The 19,419-nt window shown below is 37.3% G+C and overlaps 1 protein-coding gene across 4 annotated transcripts in view; it reads right to left on the bottom strand.

Annotated features, from left to right (window-relative positions):
* The window catches only part of DNAAF4 (dynein axonemal assembly factor 4), a 63,668-nt gene extending 47,461 nt beyond the window's left edge, over positions 1–16,207 (bottom strand). For 2 of the 4 annotated variants that reach the window (XM_020881230.2, XM_020881233.2), the window contains exons 1-3: positions 14,466–16,207; positions 13,942–14,089; positions 11,047–11,180 (exon numbers count right to left, since the gene is read on the bottom strand). In XM_020881230.2, the coding sequence (XP_020736889.1) occupies positions 11,047–11,180; positions 13,942–14,089; positions 14,466–14,588 (405 nt within the window). In that variant the 5' untranslated portion in view covers positions 14,589–16,207. Of the gene's footprint in view, positions 1–11,046; positions 11,181–12,350; positions 12,459–13,941; positions 14,090–14,465 lie in introns of those variants that run through there. The other 2 variants (XM_020881231.2, XM_020881232.2) reach the window with 2 other exon arrangements.
* Between the last annotated feature and the right edge of the window lie 3,212 nt (positions 16,208–19,419).

Below are 19,419 nucleotides of genomic sequence, written 5' to 3'. Positions count from 1 at the left end.
TGTGGAGGACGGTATGGAGATTCCTTTAAAAACTAGGAATAAAACAACAAAAAGACAAATATTCCAATTATAAAATGGGCAAATGACTTAAATAGACACTTTGGCAAATAAGATATACAAATGGCCAAGAAACACATGAAAAGATGCTCAAAATCACTAATGTCAGAGAAATGCAAATCATAACCACACTGAGATACCAATTCACATCTGATAGGATGGCTATAATTTAAAAAAAAGGAAAATAACAAGTGTTAACAAGGATGGAAGAAACTGGAATCATCATATACTGCTGGAAAGAATGTAAAATTGTACAATTATGAGAAATTATTTGGTGATTCCCCAAAAAATTAAATATATGATTACAAATGACCCAGCAATTCTATTCCTAGGTTTATACACAAATCAGTTGAAAACATTTACGCAAACAAATACTTATAAGTGAATGTTAACAGTAGCACCACTTACAAAAGCCAAAAGATGAAAAGAAACCAAATTTCCACCAACTGATGAATGGATAAACAAACTGTGGTATACTCATGCAATGGAATATTGTTCAACCATAAAAATAAAGGTCTGAGACATGTTACAACATAGATAAATTCTAAAAACATTATATTAAGTGAAAGACTGAAGACACCAAAGGCCATATATTGTATGTGAAAGGTTCAGAATAGGCAAATTCATAGAGACAAAAAGGAGATTAGAGATTTTTAGGGGAGGGAAGAGTGAGGAGTGACTACTAATGGGCATGGGGTACCTTTCAGAGGTGATAAAAATATTCCAAAATTAGATAGTAATGATGGTTGTATAACCTGTGAATAAACAAAGCCAAAGAATTGCACACTTTGTTTTTTTTTTTTATTCTATATATATGTATGGACCTCCATGGTGGCTCAGTGGCAAAGAATCCACCTACCACTGCCAGGAGACACAGGTTTGATCATTAGGTTGGGAAGATCCCCTAGAGAAAGAAACAGCAATGATACTCTAGTATTCCTGACTAGGAAATCTCACGGACAGAGAAGCCTGGCGGGTTACAGTCCATGGGGTCACAGAAGAGTCAGGCACGACTTAGTGACTAAACAACAACAAATATATGTGTACACATATACACACAAAACAGAGTATTATTCAACCTTAAAAAAGAGGGAAATCTTGCCATGTGCATCAACACGGAAGAACCTGGAAGGCAGTACACTGAGCAAAATAAGCCACACAAAAATAAATACCATATGGTATCATGTGCTGAGCTTAGTCAGTCAGTCATATCTGACTGTGCAACCCCATGGACTGGAGCCCACCAGATTCCTGTCTATGGTGATTCTCAGGCAAGAATACTGGAGTCGGTTGCCCTGCCCTCCTCCAGGGGACCTTCCCAACCTAGAAATTGAACCCAGGTCTCCTGCAATGCAGGTAGATTCTTTACCATCTGAGACACCAGGGAAGCCCATACATGGAATCTTAAAAAAAAAAAAAAATCAGAATCACAGAAAGTTGAGTCGTGGTGCCAGGGGCTGGAGGGGAGGGGAGGAAATGGGAACACATTGGTGAAAGGACACAAACTTTCAGCTGTAAGGTGAGTAACTGCTGAGGATCTAATGTATACAACATATTGATTATAGTGATAAACTGCACTACATAATTGAAAGTTGTTAAGAGAGTAGGGCTGAAGGATTCACCTCAAAAAAAAAAAAAGATGAAAAAAAGGTAGCTATGTGAAGTGACAGATATATTAGTGAACTTGAAAATGTGATTCCTTCCACTATATAAACATGGATCAAATCTTCACATTGTATGGTTTAAATATACTACAATTTTATTTGTCAATTTTCCTGCAGTAACTGGAAAAAAAACAGCTTAAAAATTTTAAAAGTCACCATGGTGGCAGCAGGAAGAAGGAAAACAAACAAAAAGCCAGAGTGCATTTGGTCTGTAAAATTTGTTATTAGAAATATCAGAGATGAGAAAGATAAAAATATAAAATGTAAAAGCAATAGTGATGGGGGAGTAACCAAGACAGCTGAGTAGCAAAATTTCACACACTCAAAGACCCAGAACGAAGGCAATAAGGTGAAAGGAGCTTAGGGCAAAGCCATTGGCTGATACTGGAAAACTTTCCAAACAGCCAGGAAGTGACTTGGATTCCTCCTAAGGACACTGGCAGCAGACACTCTGGGGAGCTTGTTCCACCATGAAAACACTGGTGCTAGGAACATTCTGGAGTTCTCCCTCTAGCAGAAAGCTTACTTGCCCACCAGCCTATCAGAACCAGTATCAGGACACTACAGTCAAGCTACAAGCTTCACAGAAGACCTAGCTTTCCTCACCAGTGGGCAAGCACCAGCCTTGGCTACACAGTCTTTCAGCCAGGGCCAGATCCCAGACTTTAGAATCTAGCCCTGCCCACTGGTGGGCTGACACAAGACATAGGATCCCCCAGGATCCATCCCCACCTTCTAGCAGGTAACACGAATCCTGAGATCCCCCAGGCCCTGCAGCCAGATGCTCCAGGGTCCCCTGCCCAAAGACAGACTTAGTGGGACCTGGCCCCACTCACCATCAGACTAGCATCAACTATGGGACAGCCCAAGCCATGCAGCCAAACATACCAAGACCCAGCTCTGTCCACTGTCAGCTGACTGCTTCCTTATCAGAAGGGCCTCACATACAACAGGGATAGGCGTGAGCCCTGTCTACCCATGCCCATGCCCACAGCAGTTGGCCCTGACACAGGAGAAGGCCCCACTTAGCTGCACAGGAGTTAGCCCTAAATCATATAACTCTGGTGACCCAAGGAGAGTATGTTTTTGGGTCCCATAGGGTTGTCTTTTACATAAGGTCAATTCTCCACGATCAGGAAACATAAACGATCTACTTAATACCTACAAATAAACACAAAGAATTAGGTAAAATGAGGTAACAAAAGACTATGTCCAAACAAAGGAACAAGACAAAACTCCAGAAATAGAACTACACAAAGTGAAGACAAACAATCTAACCAATAAAGGATTTAAGAATAAATAAACACAGTGTGAAACTTAACAAACAGCTAGAAAATATAAAGAAGAACCAAACAGAGCTGATGCATATAATAAGTGAAGTAAAAAACAACAGAAGGAATCATAGTAGGTTATATGATACAGAGGAACAGATCATTGAACTGGAAGACAAAGTAGTGGAAATTACCAAAGCTGACAGGAAAAAAAGAAAGCATTTCTAAAAACTGAGGACAGTCTTAAAGACCTCTAGAACAATGTAAAGCAAACAAATAATCACAATATATGGGTCCCAGATGGAGAAGACAGAGAGGGGGGCAGAGAACTTATTAGAAGTGATAATAGCTGAAAATTTCCCATTCTAGGAAAGGAAACAGGTCCAGGGAACACAGAGTCCCATATAATATCAATCCAAAGAGGTCCACATCAAGACACACTACAAATTAAATGGCAAAAATTAAAGACAAAGAGAGAATCTTAAAAGCATCAAGGGAAAAGCAACTAGTTATATACAAGGGAGCTCCCACAAAACTGGTAGATAACTGTTCAACAGAAACTTTGCAGGCCAGAAGGGAGTGGCATTATATATTTAAAGTGATGAAAGGGAAAAACCTACAACCAAGAATACATGGCAAAGCTATTTCGGATTTGAAAGAGATAATCTGACACACAAGCAAAAGTAAAGAGTTGAGCACCACTAATCTGGCTTTACAAAGAATTAAAGGGTCTTGTCTAAGCAAAACAGAAAAGACCAGAACTAGACATATAAAAGTTATAAAAGAATACAATCTCATTGGTAAAGGCAAATATACAGTAAAGGTAGTAGATCAACCACTTATAAAGTTGGTAGGAAGGGTAAAAAAACAAAGTAGTAAAATCATCTATATCCATGATAGGCAGTTACAGGATATACAAAACAAAAAGATGTAAAAAATAATGTCAAAAGCATTAAATGTGGGGAGAGGGAAAGTAAAAACAAACACTCACATACATATATAGGCTACTGTATACAACTTCATGGTAACCACAAACCAAAAATGTATAATAGAAACACAAAAAAGAAATGAATCCAAACATAATACTAAAGAAAGGAATCAAATCATAAGGGAAGACAGCAAGAGAAGAAAGGAATAAAAAGAACTACAAAAACAACCCCAAAACTTAACAAAATGGCAGTAAGTACATACCTATCAATAATTACCTTAGATGTAAAAGAACTAAAAGGATCAGTCAAAGGACAAAGAGTGGCTGAATATATACAAAAACAAGATCCATCTGTATACTGCCAACAAGAGACTCATTTCATATCTAAAGACACACAGATTGAAAGTAAGAGGAGGGAAAAAGGTATTTCATGCAAATGGAAATGGAAAAGGCTGGAGTACCAATATTTACTACCAGACAAAATAGACTTTAAAACAAAGATTATAACAAGAGATGAAAAAGAACATTATATATAATAAAGGAATCAATCCAACAAGAAGATATAATCATTGTAAATATATGCTCACTTAACATAGGAACACCTAAATACATAAATATGAACAAACATAAAGGCAAAAATTGACATTAACAAGTAAAAGTAGCAAACTTCAACACCCCATTTAAATCAATAGATGATTCAGACAAAAAAATCAATAAGGAAACACTGGCCTTAAATAACACATTAGATCAGATGGCCTTATATATATATATATATATGTGTGTATATATATATAACATTTTATTCAAAAATATCAGAATATTTCAAGTGCACATGGAACATTCTCCAGTACAGATCACATTCTAGGCTACAAAATATGCCTGAACAGATTTAAGAAAACTGAAATCATATCAAGCATTTTTTCTGACCACAACGCTATAAGCTTAGAAATAAAGTGCAAGAAACACAAAGATGTGAAAAAAAAAAAAAACACAAACATGTGGAGGCTAAACTAAATGCTACTGAGCAAGAAACAGGTCACTGAAGAAATCAAAGGGGAAATCAAAAATTACCTGGAGACAAATGAAAATGAAAACATAATGACTGAAATCTATGCCACAGAACTAGAGCAGTTCAAGGAGCCAAGTTTACAGCAATACAAGCTTACATGAAACAGGAAAAATCTCAAGTAAACAACCTAATAATAATCTGAAGAACTAGAAAAAGAAATAAAATCCAAAGTAGAAGGAAAGAAATACAAAGATCAGAGAAGAAATAAAATAGAAGCTAAAAACCAATTTTAAGAAACCACTGAAACTAAAAGCTGGATCTGTCAAAAAATAAAATTGATAAGCTATTACTTAGACAGATAAAAGAAACAGCGGGCCCATATAAAATCAGAAATGAAAAATGATCAGTTATAATTAATATCATAGAAATACAAAGGATCATAAGAAATTACTCAGACAATTTATACATCAATAAAATGGACAACCTAAAGGAAATGGATAAATTCTTAGAGACGTAAAATCTCCCAAGATTGAATCAAGAAAAAATATACAATATGAACAGACCAACTACCAGTACTGAAATTGATTATTGCTTTTAAAAACTCCCAATGAACAGAAGTACAGGAAAGACAGTTTCACAGGTGAACTGTACCAAATATTTAAAGAAAAGTTAACATCTATCCTTCTAAAACTATTCCATAAAACTGAAGAGGAAGGAATGCTTCAGAAGTCATTATACCAGGCCAGCATTACCCTGATACCAAAACCAAAGACACCACCAAAAAAAAAAAAAAAAAAAAAGAAGAAAATTACAGGCCAGTATCACTGACGAACACAGATGTGAATATCTTCAACAAAATACTAGCTAACTGAATCCAAAAATACATTAAAGGGATTAAATCAAGTGAGATTTATCCCAGGAATGCAAGGATATCCACAAATCAATCAATGTGATACACCACAGTAACAAACTGAAGAATAAAAATCTTAAGATCATCTAACCAGATGCACAGACAGCTGTCAACAAAATTCAACATCCATCTACGATAAAAACTGTCCACAAAGTGGATACAAGAGGGAATATACCTGAACATATTAAAGGCCATATGACAAACCTAGAGCCAAATCACATTCAATGGTAAAAAGCTAAAGCATTTCCTCTAAGATCAGGACAAGACAAGGATTCCCACTCTTGCCTCTTTTATTCAACACAGTATGGAAAGTTCTAGCCATAAAAACCAGACAATAAAAGAAAATGAACCTAAACTGGAAAGGAAGAAGTAAAACTATTTCTGTTTACAGATGGCATGATACTATAAAAAGAAAATCCTAAAGACGCTACCAAAAAACTATTAGAATTAACACATGAATTCAGTAAAGTTGAAGGATATAAAGTTAACCTATAGCAATCTGTTGCATTTACATACACTAACAACGAACTATCAAAAAGAGAAATTTAAAAGTCATATTTACAAGAGTCCCCTACTGGCCTAGTGGTTAGGATTCCAGGCTTTCACTGTCATGACTCAAGTTCAATTCCTGGTCAGGGAACTGGAATTCCATAAACTGCAAGATTAAATACATAAATAAAACAATCACCTTTACAAATGCATAGAACAAAAAATGAGAAAGCAGTTACTTGTAGCTTTTCTATACCTTAGTTATACATGCTTCCAATAAACAGGGCATGTGGTTTCACCAATAAGGACTTTTTAAAGACCCTATAATATAATCTAGACAACTCCAGAAAGCAACTCACACATAATAAGGCAAAGTTACAGTTCCACGCTTCTGAGTTTCAACTTTAAGAAAATAGCAGAAGAAAGCACTTCAAATTTTACCTATTTAGGTTAAAAATTAGTGGGAAAACAAGTTCCTTAAAAGAGAAAATAAAACAGAACCAAAAAATTCAAAATAGAAGATAACCTACAAAACAAAGAGTGAAGAAAACAGGAAAAGTAGGCAACAGTAGTCCAAAGTAAAGAGGGGAAAAAGCATGTTTCAGATTAGTCTGGCATCAATATTCCAAGCTTCTATTAAGTCACCCCTACTCCATCTCAATTCTTCATGCTCTGGGTAGATGAACCTTCTACCTTCACCATGAAAACAAAGGATTACTTTAACTATCTGTGTCATGAAAAATTTTCGAAACCCCTGATTATTCTTTATTCCTGCCCTTTAGTCAAAAGATAAAATATCCCCTATTGCATAGGACTTAATTTTTTCACCTGTTCCAACCTTCATCCCACCACAAAAAAACTGCTTCATCATCAATCCTCTCTCCTGGTTATATTATCAATCTCTCCCTCTTTACTGGCTTCTTTCTTCAACACATAAATATGTTCAAAATCCTTTCATCCTAAGAATACAAAAGTTCTGCCTCCTCCTTGCAACCTCTTCAAACTCATTAGCCAGAATGAGCTTTCTAAAACACAAAACCAATTATTTTGGTATTCTTGCTGAAAATTCCTAAAGAGTTCCCCTCAAGAGATTTTTCTAAATATCAAGAATTTATTTCTCATCACAACGGTTTCAAATTCTGTCGAGCACTTATACAAAACTGACTATAATGTCATTTTCCCATTCATCCCTTGGTAACTGTAGCTCATTCTCCAGTATTCAGCACAAACACTGCCTCCTATTTCCTGACCATCCTTACAGACTGAGATATCAATCTTTGGCCAGTGTTTTCTCTTTATCTGCCCATGACTTCTTATGCACACCAGGCTGTAATCTTTGCTTTTTATTGTCTGTCACCCTCTCTATACTATGAGTAAACTGAAATCGAAGACTGACTTGTTAGCTCGGCCTCAATATCTTTTAAAAGTATTCAATAAATGTCTGCTAAATGAATGACAGATCAGTAGCAAAGATAAGGAGACATGGATGCAGTAAACCAAGGTTTAAGCAATAGACTTGAAGTAAAGATATATTTGCACATATGTAAAACTGACTGCCATTTGAAATATCATTCTATTGTATATAAAGCAATCATTTTATGGGGCTTGAAAGGGAGCCAACAGAATAGACAGACTGTCTCCTGCTGGTTCCTGCTTATGTGCAGATGTGGATCATCTTCCTATCAGCCTAAGGATGAAGCAGTTACAAAGAAAAGGCAGTGCTAAGGATGTTGTAGAGAGACGGAGTCAGGGCTTGGATTCACTACTCTGTCTCTGAACTTCTCCTGCTAGATGAAATCAAATTATCCTTATTGCTTAAACTCCAATCTTTTCAATTCAAACTAAGTTGTAAAATGGCCAAAAGTTTCTTCCTTAGTTATAAGCATGTCCCTTTCCAATGTGACTTCATCTTTCCTCCCCAGAAAAGGTGCAGTCTATTTTGTCTAACCCTAATTTGGGCTTGATTCTATGCAATATCAGGTTAATGGAACATTAGAAAATGTGACACAGAAGTGTGTTTAAAGGGGCTTGTACATTAGGGCTTTCCCATTCCCGCTCCCAGAAACACTAATTATGAAGTAAAAAAATCTGTGCTAAAAAAAAAAAAAAGAAAGAAAGAAATCTGTGCTAACCTGGAGAACGAAATGCCACATGGAGAGGAGCCTCAGCTTTCCAAGGCAAAGCTCTAGACATATGAGTGAGGTCATCCTAGAACATCCAGCCACAACCAAGGCAAACTCAGACCATAAGAACTGCCTGACCAACATGCAGAATCGTGAGAAATAATGTGTTAAGCCAGAGGTCCCCAATCTCTGGGCCGCAGATCAGTAACTCCTCAGATCAGTGGCAGTTATTAGATTAGAAATAAAGTACACAATAAATGCAATGTGCTTGAATCATCCTGAAACCATCACCTCCCACTCCCGGTTCACAGCAAAATCCACGAAACTGGTCCCTGGCACCAAAAAAGCTGGGGATTACTGTTTAAGCCACTAAATTTTGGATAGTTTTTACAGTGTTATTGACTAGGTATTTGGTTTGGTGGTTTAGTCGCTAAGTCGTGATTGACTCTGTAGCCTGCCAGGCTTCTCTCTCTGTTCATGGGATTTCCCAAGCAAGAATACTGGAGTGGATTGCCATTTTCTTCTCCAGAGGATCCTCCCAACCCAGGGATCGAACCTGGGTATATTGTATTGCAGGCAGTCTCCTGAATTGCAGTCTAGATGTTTGAGTCCCCTCAAATGTGTTAAAGCTCTAACTCCCGTTTACATGGATTTCTGAGGAAGTAATTAAGGATAAATGAGGTCATAAGGGTGGGGCCCTGATACAACAGGATATGCCCTACTAAGAAGATTCCAGAGATTTTTTTCTCTCTTTTAGTTATCTGCAAGCCAATGATAGAGCTATTACCCACTATACCTTGATCTGAGACTTCTAGGCCCTAGACCTGCAAGAAGACAAATTGTTGCTTTAAGTCATCCACTCTGTGCTGTTCTGTTAGGGAAGCCTGAGCAGTTTACCACCATACAGCATAGCAAACTGAAACAGTGAGTCTTAACACTAGCCCTGCTCAGTTTTTAAAAGATTACTATGGAAAAAAAAAAAAAATCTGGCTTTGGTATATGTAAATCAAGTTTTAAGCTAATTTATGGTTTAACCTAATAATGAGCTGCCTTTTGTCATCATATTGCTTCATTTACTCTTAATGGACCATCAAAGTTCTTTTCTAAATGGTGTCTAATATTGTACAGAGTAAAATTCGCTACATTTATCCACCAGAATAGAATTTTACTATGATTACAGAGTACTCAAACAATGTAGTCACATTAATTTATTCAAATATTTGAGCACCTACTATTTACTTGGCAATGGTTATGATAAGGATGAAAGAAAATGTAGTCTCAACTCTCAACAATACTCAGGGGAAGAGACAGACAAAATGAACAGTTTGTAGTATAGGGTACAGACGTTCATAGGTTCTATCACTTCAATGTAAACTACAGCTTTATTCTTTATACATTAATGCCCCTAGACTACCTTCACAAATACCAAAGTCAGGCTTTCATATGTCAGGAGATATTTATCAACTTCAAGGTAGAGCATTGTGGTGCTGCCTGGCAATCAATTGTTCAGCTTTGTTATATTTATCAGTGCAGCAGTATGTGGGCTATTAATTTATCAGTTCAATAAATACTTATTTGCTGCCACAAATTTTATACTATTTTGCTTGTATTTTTTTAAAATTCAGGAAAAGTTTGATAGTAGTGATAATATGATCAAGAAAAGGTGGAACTCATCAAGTATACTAAAAGCAGCAATCTTTGGATGGCTGACCACATGTTCAATTACTAAGTAAAACACGAAGTATAGTAACCACTGGCAATATTTAAAAGCCAAGTAAAAGTGATAAGCAGAGAAGTCTTTGGAATTATGGACTGGAATTATGAACTGTTGATTATAAAAACACTAGTGGTCCAAATGCAAAAGAACAATCATGAGTCCACAGAGCTCTTGATGAGATAATGCTTGTTATAGATTTCTTAGTCATTTCAAAATGAGAATTTAAGATGGGAAATTATTTGTAAAAATTAGTCAGAATAGGTAAACCTATAGAGACAGAAAGTAGATTAGTGGTTGTCTAGGGTTAGAGGTTTGGATGAATAGGGAGTGACTGCTCATGGTGCAGGGTTTCTTTTTAGGGTGATGAACATGTTCTAAAATTGATGGTGGTGATGGTTTTATGACTCTAAATATACTAAAGAACCACTGAATTGTAAGCTTTTAATAGGCAAACTGTATGGTATGTGAATTATATCTCAAAAAATATATTGCTGATTAAAGCTTTAACTTGAAAGCCTCAACAATTAAAAGATATTATTGGTCAATATTCAGTGTTGAATCTATGTTTTTCTTGTTTTAAATAATAATGTCCATCAATATCAAGATAAACAAAGAAGTAAAACACTTCCACCATAAAATCTTATAACTTTTTTCCCCTGGAAATAGAACATTCTCCCTAAAACAGGTAAACCCATAGTTCAACCTTCATGCTTTCATACAGCTTTTCAGAAGTAGCAGACAACCTATGTAACACAGCAAGTCCTGTAACCAAAGTATAAACAAAAAGGTGGAAAGTACAGTAGATGGAACAAATTATCACTACATAGTTTACTACTATACCTTTAATTAAAGGACCTTCCTATCAATCTGTAACTTACCTTCATCATGACACCTAGTGTATATTTTTGATCTTCCCTCCTTGCCACAGCTTTTGCTTCCATAGCTTCTTTTGCTCTTTCCTGTGCTTGTAGGATAGATTTCTCTCTTATTCTTTGCATCATCTCTTTGTCAACTAAAACATAAAGAATATCACTAAATTAGAATCATGATGAATTTGTTTTACTTAGGAGAATATGTTTTTCCTACATACTGATCTGGGATAAGATGGTTTTGGACCCAACTTCACATGGAGAAGAACACTTCTCAGTATTAAACTAGTCAAGAAGCCAATAAAAGTGACTGTAACAGTAATGAATTAGCAAAGAATGGATGCCTTTGTGCACTGAGAAAGACAGACAGACACAGAGAGACTGAGAGGGAAGACATGAATAAGAAAGAAGAGGAGCAATGCAGAGAGGAAATAAGAGAGGGAATGAGGATGCAGAGAGGGGAGGCAGAGAAGGAGGAGAGGGTCACAAGAGGGAGAGAAAGGGTGTGCAATGAGAGGGATGGGGAAGAGGCAAAGGGGGCTGGAGGGGAGGAAAGAGAACACATTGATAATCCTCTCTCTCCTATTAGCTTATAAACCTGATCACAATCAAGCATCACTATGAGGTCTCTTAGAAGAGTACATGGGTTGAGATCATCTGACATGATCAATCACCTTCAAAAATACAAATGGTGAGCTTTATGTATGAAGAGTACAGGGCAAGCTTTAGTAAAAATTATAAAGTCACATGACATGTTACATACAGAACTTTACCATTCAGTCATTTTTTATTCAGTGATTCAGTATTTCAGAAACTGCAGACTGTGATCCATTATGGGGTAAATTATCTTAAGAGAATAAGGATTAAGGAAGGGATCTAGACTTTGAAGGAAAAAAACAGTGGGAGAGAGGAAACTTGGGAAAGAGTGAAGTAAGAACAGACAAGAAGGGCAGGAGTGGAGGGATGACTAGTAAACCCTTATACTAACCCTTCATATTGTTAAAATATGTGAAAATAATACATAAAAAAAACTAGTTACAAAGTGTTATATTAAAATACAAAATATTAAGTCTTATATTAAAACACAAAACATTAAATTTGTGATATACAAATATCTGCTTCTTTATTCATTAAATAATATATAGAAAAATGTCTAATATATAATTTCAAAGTAGTGCATCTAAAAGACAAAGGTACCTGATATGAACATGTTGTGATTTTTATTGACACTACTTTTGATTGTTGTCTACATTCATAATTGAAGGGAATATTAAATTTCAGTTAAAAATGAGTCAAGAGTATGGAAATTTTACCCATCCAAGATCCTGGCTGGAAATCAGGACTGCAATGAGGTCTGAAGCCTCTCCCCAACCATCCACCTGTTTTAGTAACAGGCTGGTTGAGAGCTGGACCAGGGGCAGAAATAATTTTTTAAAAATCATTTCCAAATTAAATGCTCCACATCTGAAAGAAATGAAAAATGGATCAAGAAGGAACTTCAGAAAAAACTGGAGCAGTATTTTGTGAATAATGAAGGAGGCAGGCTTGGAGTAGATATTGGAGTTTCATAATACTATACGTGGAAAAAAGATTGTTCAAACAAGTCCACTGAATTGCATGTAAAAATGAGTTTGAAAAAAATAAAAAATAAAAATCAAGGCTTAACAAATTTAAAAAAAAACTGAGTTTGACTTCTAAAAGAATCTCAAACTTGGTTTCTAAAGTAAAGTTAATGTTCATTACTTGCTATATAAGTTAGTGTTAAGACTGTTTTGATTCGTCTAATTGGCAATTATGGTCAAGCCCAATCTGCTGCCTGATTGCTTACAGCACATAGGCTAAGAATAATTTTTAAAGTTTTAAATAGTTGAAAAAAATCAAAATAATAGTAACGTTTAATGACATAAGTGGCTCAAACTGTAAAGAGTTTGTCTGTGATGCAGAAGATCTGGGCCAGGAAGATCCCGTGGAGAAGGAAATGGCAACCCACTCCAATATTCTTGCCTGGGAAACCCCATGGACAGAGTAGCCAGACAGGCTACAGCCCACGGGGTCGCAAAGAGCTGCACAAGACTGAGTGACTAACACTTTCACTTTTTCACTTTTAAAAACTAGAATAAATTGAAATTTCAGTGTCAATAAATATATATTGTCTATGGCTGCTTTTGCACGACAATGACATAGCTGAGTAACTGTAACATAGACCACACAGCCCACAAAATCCAAAATATCATCTGGTCCTTTACAGAAAAAGTTTGCTAACACTTGGCTTAAATGGTCAAAATTCGGAATAGCTGACCATGTAACTATGAAAGAGAAGAATCAAGCAGCTGTGCAATGAAAGTAGATATGTAAACCAGAGAGGACTATTATGATTACAAAACAAAATTCCCTTTCCATTCCTGCATAAGGAGCCAACCAAGCTTCCCTGTCTTTCACTATCTTCTGTAGTATATATCTTCAAATATGTAGCCACTGTTGAGTGTGACCTTCGGCAATTACTCAACCTTTCTGCACCTCAGTAGCCTCACCTTAATAGGAAAAAAAAAATGGCGGGGGTGGTGGAGTACCTAAGTGATACACTATTACAAGGATTAACAGATGAACTAATGCCTAACACAAAATGAGTGCTGTAAAGGCCACACCTGGAGGCCTCATCCTCTGAAGATAGAAGCTCACATCGTTAAAGAGCTATTAACAGACTAATTTTTTAGAAATTCGGTAATCAATGATTAGGTTATTAGGTTATTTAAGAGGAAGCTGAAGCACTACCTCATTTAAATCACACTCGTGCCTATTTTGTTTTCCTAGAAGAGCAACATAATTATTTCAAAATATAAATTTTTGAATGGTATAAAGTTTAAAAAGCACAGTCGGCCTAGCATCTTCTAGTAAAGAACTTACCACCTGACAGAGAAAGGGTCTCCCACATGGCTGCTTCTTTTTTGTGCAGGGTGAAAACAATAATGTTATTCCCAATCTTGGCTCTGCTGCTCTCATCGTCTATGGGAGCATAGAGAAACACCTCGAATAAAAATGGAGGGCTGTTCACCTATTCAGAGGGGGGAAACGGAAGTTAATCTGGCGACACAAAATGAAAGGCACACCCCTTAAGAAATAAGTGATGGAGGCCAAAATCATTTTCTTAAATTCCTGCTATAAATTTATTCCCAGGTCACAATAAAAGTAGCAAGGCATATGGAAGCCATGGATAAAATCATCCCTGGCCCGATGACATCTATCTACAGACAAGGTGTCACCTGTATGAGATTCGTAACTTATTTTGTTTTGCTTTTTTTATTTTTAATAGGACTAATATTTTAGGATGCTTATCTGCAAGGACGCGCCTCTTGCGCGTCCACAGCCACGCCGTAGCAGACGCCTCAGACCACACCTCTGGGGCCACCCGGCACGACTTGTGTTCCTACCTTCAGATAATTTTCGGTGCAGAACACGTCCGCGTCTCGGACGCTGACGCCTCGGAGGGGCACAGAGATGAAGACCGCAGTGCTCGTCTGCTGCCAGCTATAATTGCTAACCTGCAGCGGCATCCTGGGAGGCAGCCGGAGAGAGTGAGGAGGACTCAAGCCCGCTCGGTTGCTAGGGAAGCCGGGGTTACCACACGCCAGCCCTTCCGGGTCAGGAGGGCCGGGGCACCCAGCGTTCCCAGCGTGCCGCGGGCGCGTCCCTGCGGCCGCCCTGCGGACTCCCCTCGCGACTGCCTGGGTCAGCTTGTGGGGGCGTTCCCGCTGATTGGGGTCTTATCCCTTCGGGAATCTGTGAAATAGCAGGCCCACTTCCGCTTAAGCAAGAAAGAAGCTTCACGACTGAAAATGTTAAAAAAGGGACGTAGGAAAGCGTCATCCGTGAGAAGCAGGTGCGACGCCCACGCGCCGTGGCAGCCTGGCCTTTTGTTTGCTGTGACGGAAGCTGTAAAAGTTAGCACCATTTGGTGTTCTTGTTCGGGGAATTTCCTGCTCATATAGACGTTCTCGCCTAGAAGGTTGCCTGTCCTGTTATAGTCGTTCAAATCCTGTCGGTAGGAAGCCACTCACAAGCGTGTAGATAGGGTTCGCTCCTCGGTTTGAGAACTTTTGACCGTATGACTCACCTGAAGAATGGTAGTAACTCAACTGTAGGATAAGTTAAATTGACACGGATATGTTTTATAGTGGCTTAGGGAGACTTGTAACTTTCACGCTGAAAATTACTTTCACGCTGAAGACCATGTTAGTCTTCCCACATGCCGTATTTAAGGAATCTGAGATCCATATACCCAACCCTGTTGTCACTTGGATTAGTATGGCTTCACTGTGATTAAGATCCTGATGCCCTAGCTCCCAATGTTCTTTCCTTGGGATGCTTTTTGGAGACACCGGAATTTGATTTTTTTTTTTTTTAGTAACATGAAAGCTAAGCACGTACAAACTATTTGCCACCTAGGGATAGGGGTTTTTAACATTTTGTTTTGGAAATCATTAATACAAATTTAAAAGCTACTGAAAAAAAAATCCTTGAGGAAAGCTAAGGAACAGACTTGGGAGGGAAAAATATCATCTTTTACCCCCTAAACAGGCCACCCCTTAGTACAGTTCATCATCTCAAGATACCTTAACTTTGAATACTGGGACCATGTTAGACTTCTTGTCTCTTGTCCTCCCAAGCAGAGAAACCTAAAAATCAATCCTATAGATTCTTTTCCATGTTGCCTTTAGCATTTTTCCCTCTTGTGTTCAATGCCTACTTTCACCATTTTGTTTCAAACTCTCTTTTGTCTTCTAAAGACAGTTTATGTGTTCCAAATTTTTAAAGTGTAGATTATGCCACTATAGAGGAACACAAGTGATATAATGTATTTATGGTAAATTAAAAGCATACTTTGAGCTCTTTGCCAGTTTCAGGGAAATTAACAATCACTTTGTTGCTGCTGCTGCTGCTGCTGCTGCTGCTAAGTCACTTCAGTCGTGTCCGACTCTGTGCGACCCCATAGACGGCAGCCCACCAGGCTCCTCCGTCCCTGGGATTCTCCAGGCAAGAACACTGGAGTGGGTTGCCATTTCCTTCTCCAATGGTGAAAGTGAAAAATGAAAGTGAAGTCGCTCAGTCGTGTCCGACTCTTAGCGACCCCATGGACTGCAGCCTACCAGGCTTCTCCTTCCATGGGATTTCCCAGGCAAGAGTACTGGAGTGGGGTGCCATGGCCTTCTCCAAATCACTTTGTTAAGCACAGACAAACTTGTGTGGTGAAATTGTTCTATCAGTCTTAAGAAACTTTTTGCACTCTGATTGGATATTTTAAAAAACTTGATCAGTTTTACTACTGAATCATTACACCAGCTGATATCCATTTAAAACACCATTAATCTTTATACTTCAAGACTTAAGTACTTACCTAAAAAGTGTTTCACAAGAGTTAAAACTAATTCAATCTTAAAAGTGCTCCTTATCTGTGTTCCTTAACAGATTTAAAAAACAAAAATATCTTAATCTAACCCAAGTGTAGATGGAAACTTGATATATGGCAAAAGTGTGCACGTAAATGGGGAAAAGCAAGAAAGGAATGACTATTAAATACATTGGTGTTAGAAATTGTAACCATATGGGGAAAAAATGAGATTGGATTGCTACATGCATATGGTGTCACACACAAAAATGAATTTCAGATGAATTGAAGATAAATTTAAAACTTGTATTTTTATATACACATACATGTGTGTATATATGATCTTGTCATGCTTAAGCTTTTCTTAAGTATGATATCAAAAAGCACTTACATTAAAGAAAAAAGATCAAAAACTTGAACTAAGATTAAGAACTTGTATTCACCAACAGGCACAATAAAGAATGACAGGATATATATTTTTCAATACATATTGGACATCTGTAGTTGCATAACTTGTGTTTTATTCAGTCACTGAGCAAGGAAGGACACGTGCCCCACTGAGTGTCTCAGAACGAGGGGGAAAGTCTAAGGGAGGGAGGCTTTCCTCTAGATTGGGTCCTTTCATAAAGAGAGGGTAACTATGATTGAATAAAGAAACAACTGTCTATAGCAGCTTTCTAGCAAAGACCTGAAAACATGCCAAATATCAGTAGGTATATTCATACTAAAGAATATCATACAACAATAAAAATTAATTATAACTTTATACTGGGTGGATGAGTGAGGGAATAAGAAGCAGAGACCCTTAAGGAATAGTGCCAGTTTTATAAAACTTTAATGAAAAGCAAATCTGTTGGTTAAGGATTCCTGTATATGTGGTTAAAACTATAAAGGAAAGCTAAGATGTCAGAAAGGGTAACAGTTAACTCCTAGGTGGAACTCTTGCAAGTGACACTCTTTGTGGTAGCCAAAAGAGCTGATTTCTGCATAGACACTGCATGAATTAAGACAAAGTTGCTCAAAGCATGGTCCGCTGACAACAATGTCAGCATCATCTGGGGACTTGCTAGAAATACAAATTCCCAGACCCCACTGAAGACCTGCTGTACCAGAAAATCTGGAACTGTGGCCCAGCAATCTGTGTTCTAACAGAACCCCCAGGTAATTCTGATACACACCAAAGACTGAACCACAAGGGTAAGAGATAGCTTTTAATAGGGGAAAAGAGAAACTCACAAAGCCAAGAAAATAAAACAACACAGGTTCCCCCATTCTCCCCTCATCCCAAGGAGAAGCATATAGGGCCCAAAGCAATATGCTCGATCTGCAATGTAGCTATACACTATAGGAGAGGAATTCCATCCCCTTGCTGTCCTGCCTTCAATAAGAAAGGAGAACGTACAAGTTTAAAGCTTAAACATATGTATTTTTATATACACATACATGCACGTATATGTATGTGTGTGTGTGTGTGTGTGTGTGTGATCTTGTCATCCTTAAGTTTTTCTGTAAGGTTTTATCTGTAAGAGCAAACATGAAGGGGAACCTTTTCAGGAGGGAAACTAGTGGGACCCAGGCAATTCGTGGTTTAGGTGAAATTATAAGAATTATCTGAGAAAGCCAGCTACCCAGTATCTGGAGACCTTGATTCACACGGAAAGATTAAGTCGGAAAAAAAAAATTACTAACACTGGCAAGCAGAGTTCAGGTGCAGTCCCTCCCACTGGAAGACAGGAGGATATTGGCTGGTTCCCTGGAAAAACTGAGAGAACACCTCAAATTATTTTTGATTTTGTTCATTATAACAAAGTATGCCATCAGAGAGCATCAAACAAATTGTCAAGTTCCCCCCCCCCCCCCCGTCTCTAGTTTTGGTGATGGATTTGCTTTACTCATCTTTTAATTCATAATGTACATAAACAAATCTCTATATTATTTTGTATGTAATAAATACTAGAAAAAGTAAAAATTTAAAAACAAGTTCTATAATAGAGGCATGTCCTTATTTTCTCCTTACATATTGACAGGCTTTTAAGGAATGAAAATGTACATTACAAAGCAAAAATTAAATCTGACATTATTCTTCACCTAAAATTAATTAACCATAATTTATTCTGTGATCATCAAACTCAAATTTGGCCATAAGGAAAGGCTGATTTATTATTTTTTTAACACCACCTCAGAACTTTAAAAAAAGACCTTTTGAAAGCCTTTATTCTTGCAACAAAATGATTTGGACCCACTTGGAATTTTTTTCCTTTTTTATTCTAGGAAATGGAATCAGTCATTCTCCAAGAAACTTTAGTTCATTTTAATGCAGAATAGCTTTCAGTCAATATCTCAGCACTAAGTTTTAAATGCACTCATTATTTTACTATTTTAAATTTGGGCTTTAGGAAAAGACAATGTGATTTACAGCTAGACAAGAATATATAGGTAGAGCACATGTAGAGAATGTGAAGTGTCCATTTATCCTTTTTATTTTTGGCCAAAATATCTTAGGCTGACATTTACAGAGTATAGATCTTAATGATTTTTTCCTACTAGTCTTATTTTAGCATATTAGTTTTTTTTAAAGAATTTTAAGTGCTTCTAGTTCCTGATCTGGCATTATAGAACTTGGAAGTCACCACTCCATCCCAACAAGAAAAAGGCTGAACAAAATGAAAGATCAACAACTCTTTTTAGCTGCACAAGACAAGTGAGGTCAGAGGGCAAGCCACTGCCCCCGAAATGGGAGAGATTGTATTTATAGTGAATCACAACCAATCAGCAGAAACGTCCATGGGATCTAGTGCCAAGGCAGGAAAACCTGAATGTAGATAACAAATTGCTAGAGGCTCACTGTGGGCAGATCTGAGAGACAAAAACTCTAGGGGGACTCAGCCCCCAACATTTTTGTGAGTTTTACTTTCTGAAACTCCACCAGTTTCTCACAGTGAATATTTACACAAAAATATTCTCAAGCTCTCATTAGGGGGACAGGAAATGAATGACTT

Source organism: Odocoileus virginianus, chromosome 6 (assembly GCF_023699985.2).
Source record: "Odocoileus virginianus isolate 20LAN1187 ecotype Illinois chromosome 6, Ovbor_1.2, whole genome shotgun sequence".
NCBI lineage: Eukaryota > Metazoa > Chordata > Mammalia > Artiodactyla > Cervidae > Odocoileus > Odocoileus virginianus.
This window is presented reverse-complemented; position numbering and strand designations above follow the sequence as displayed.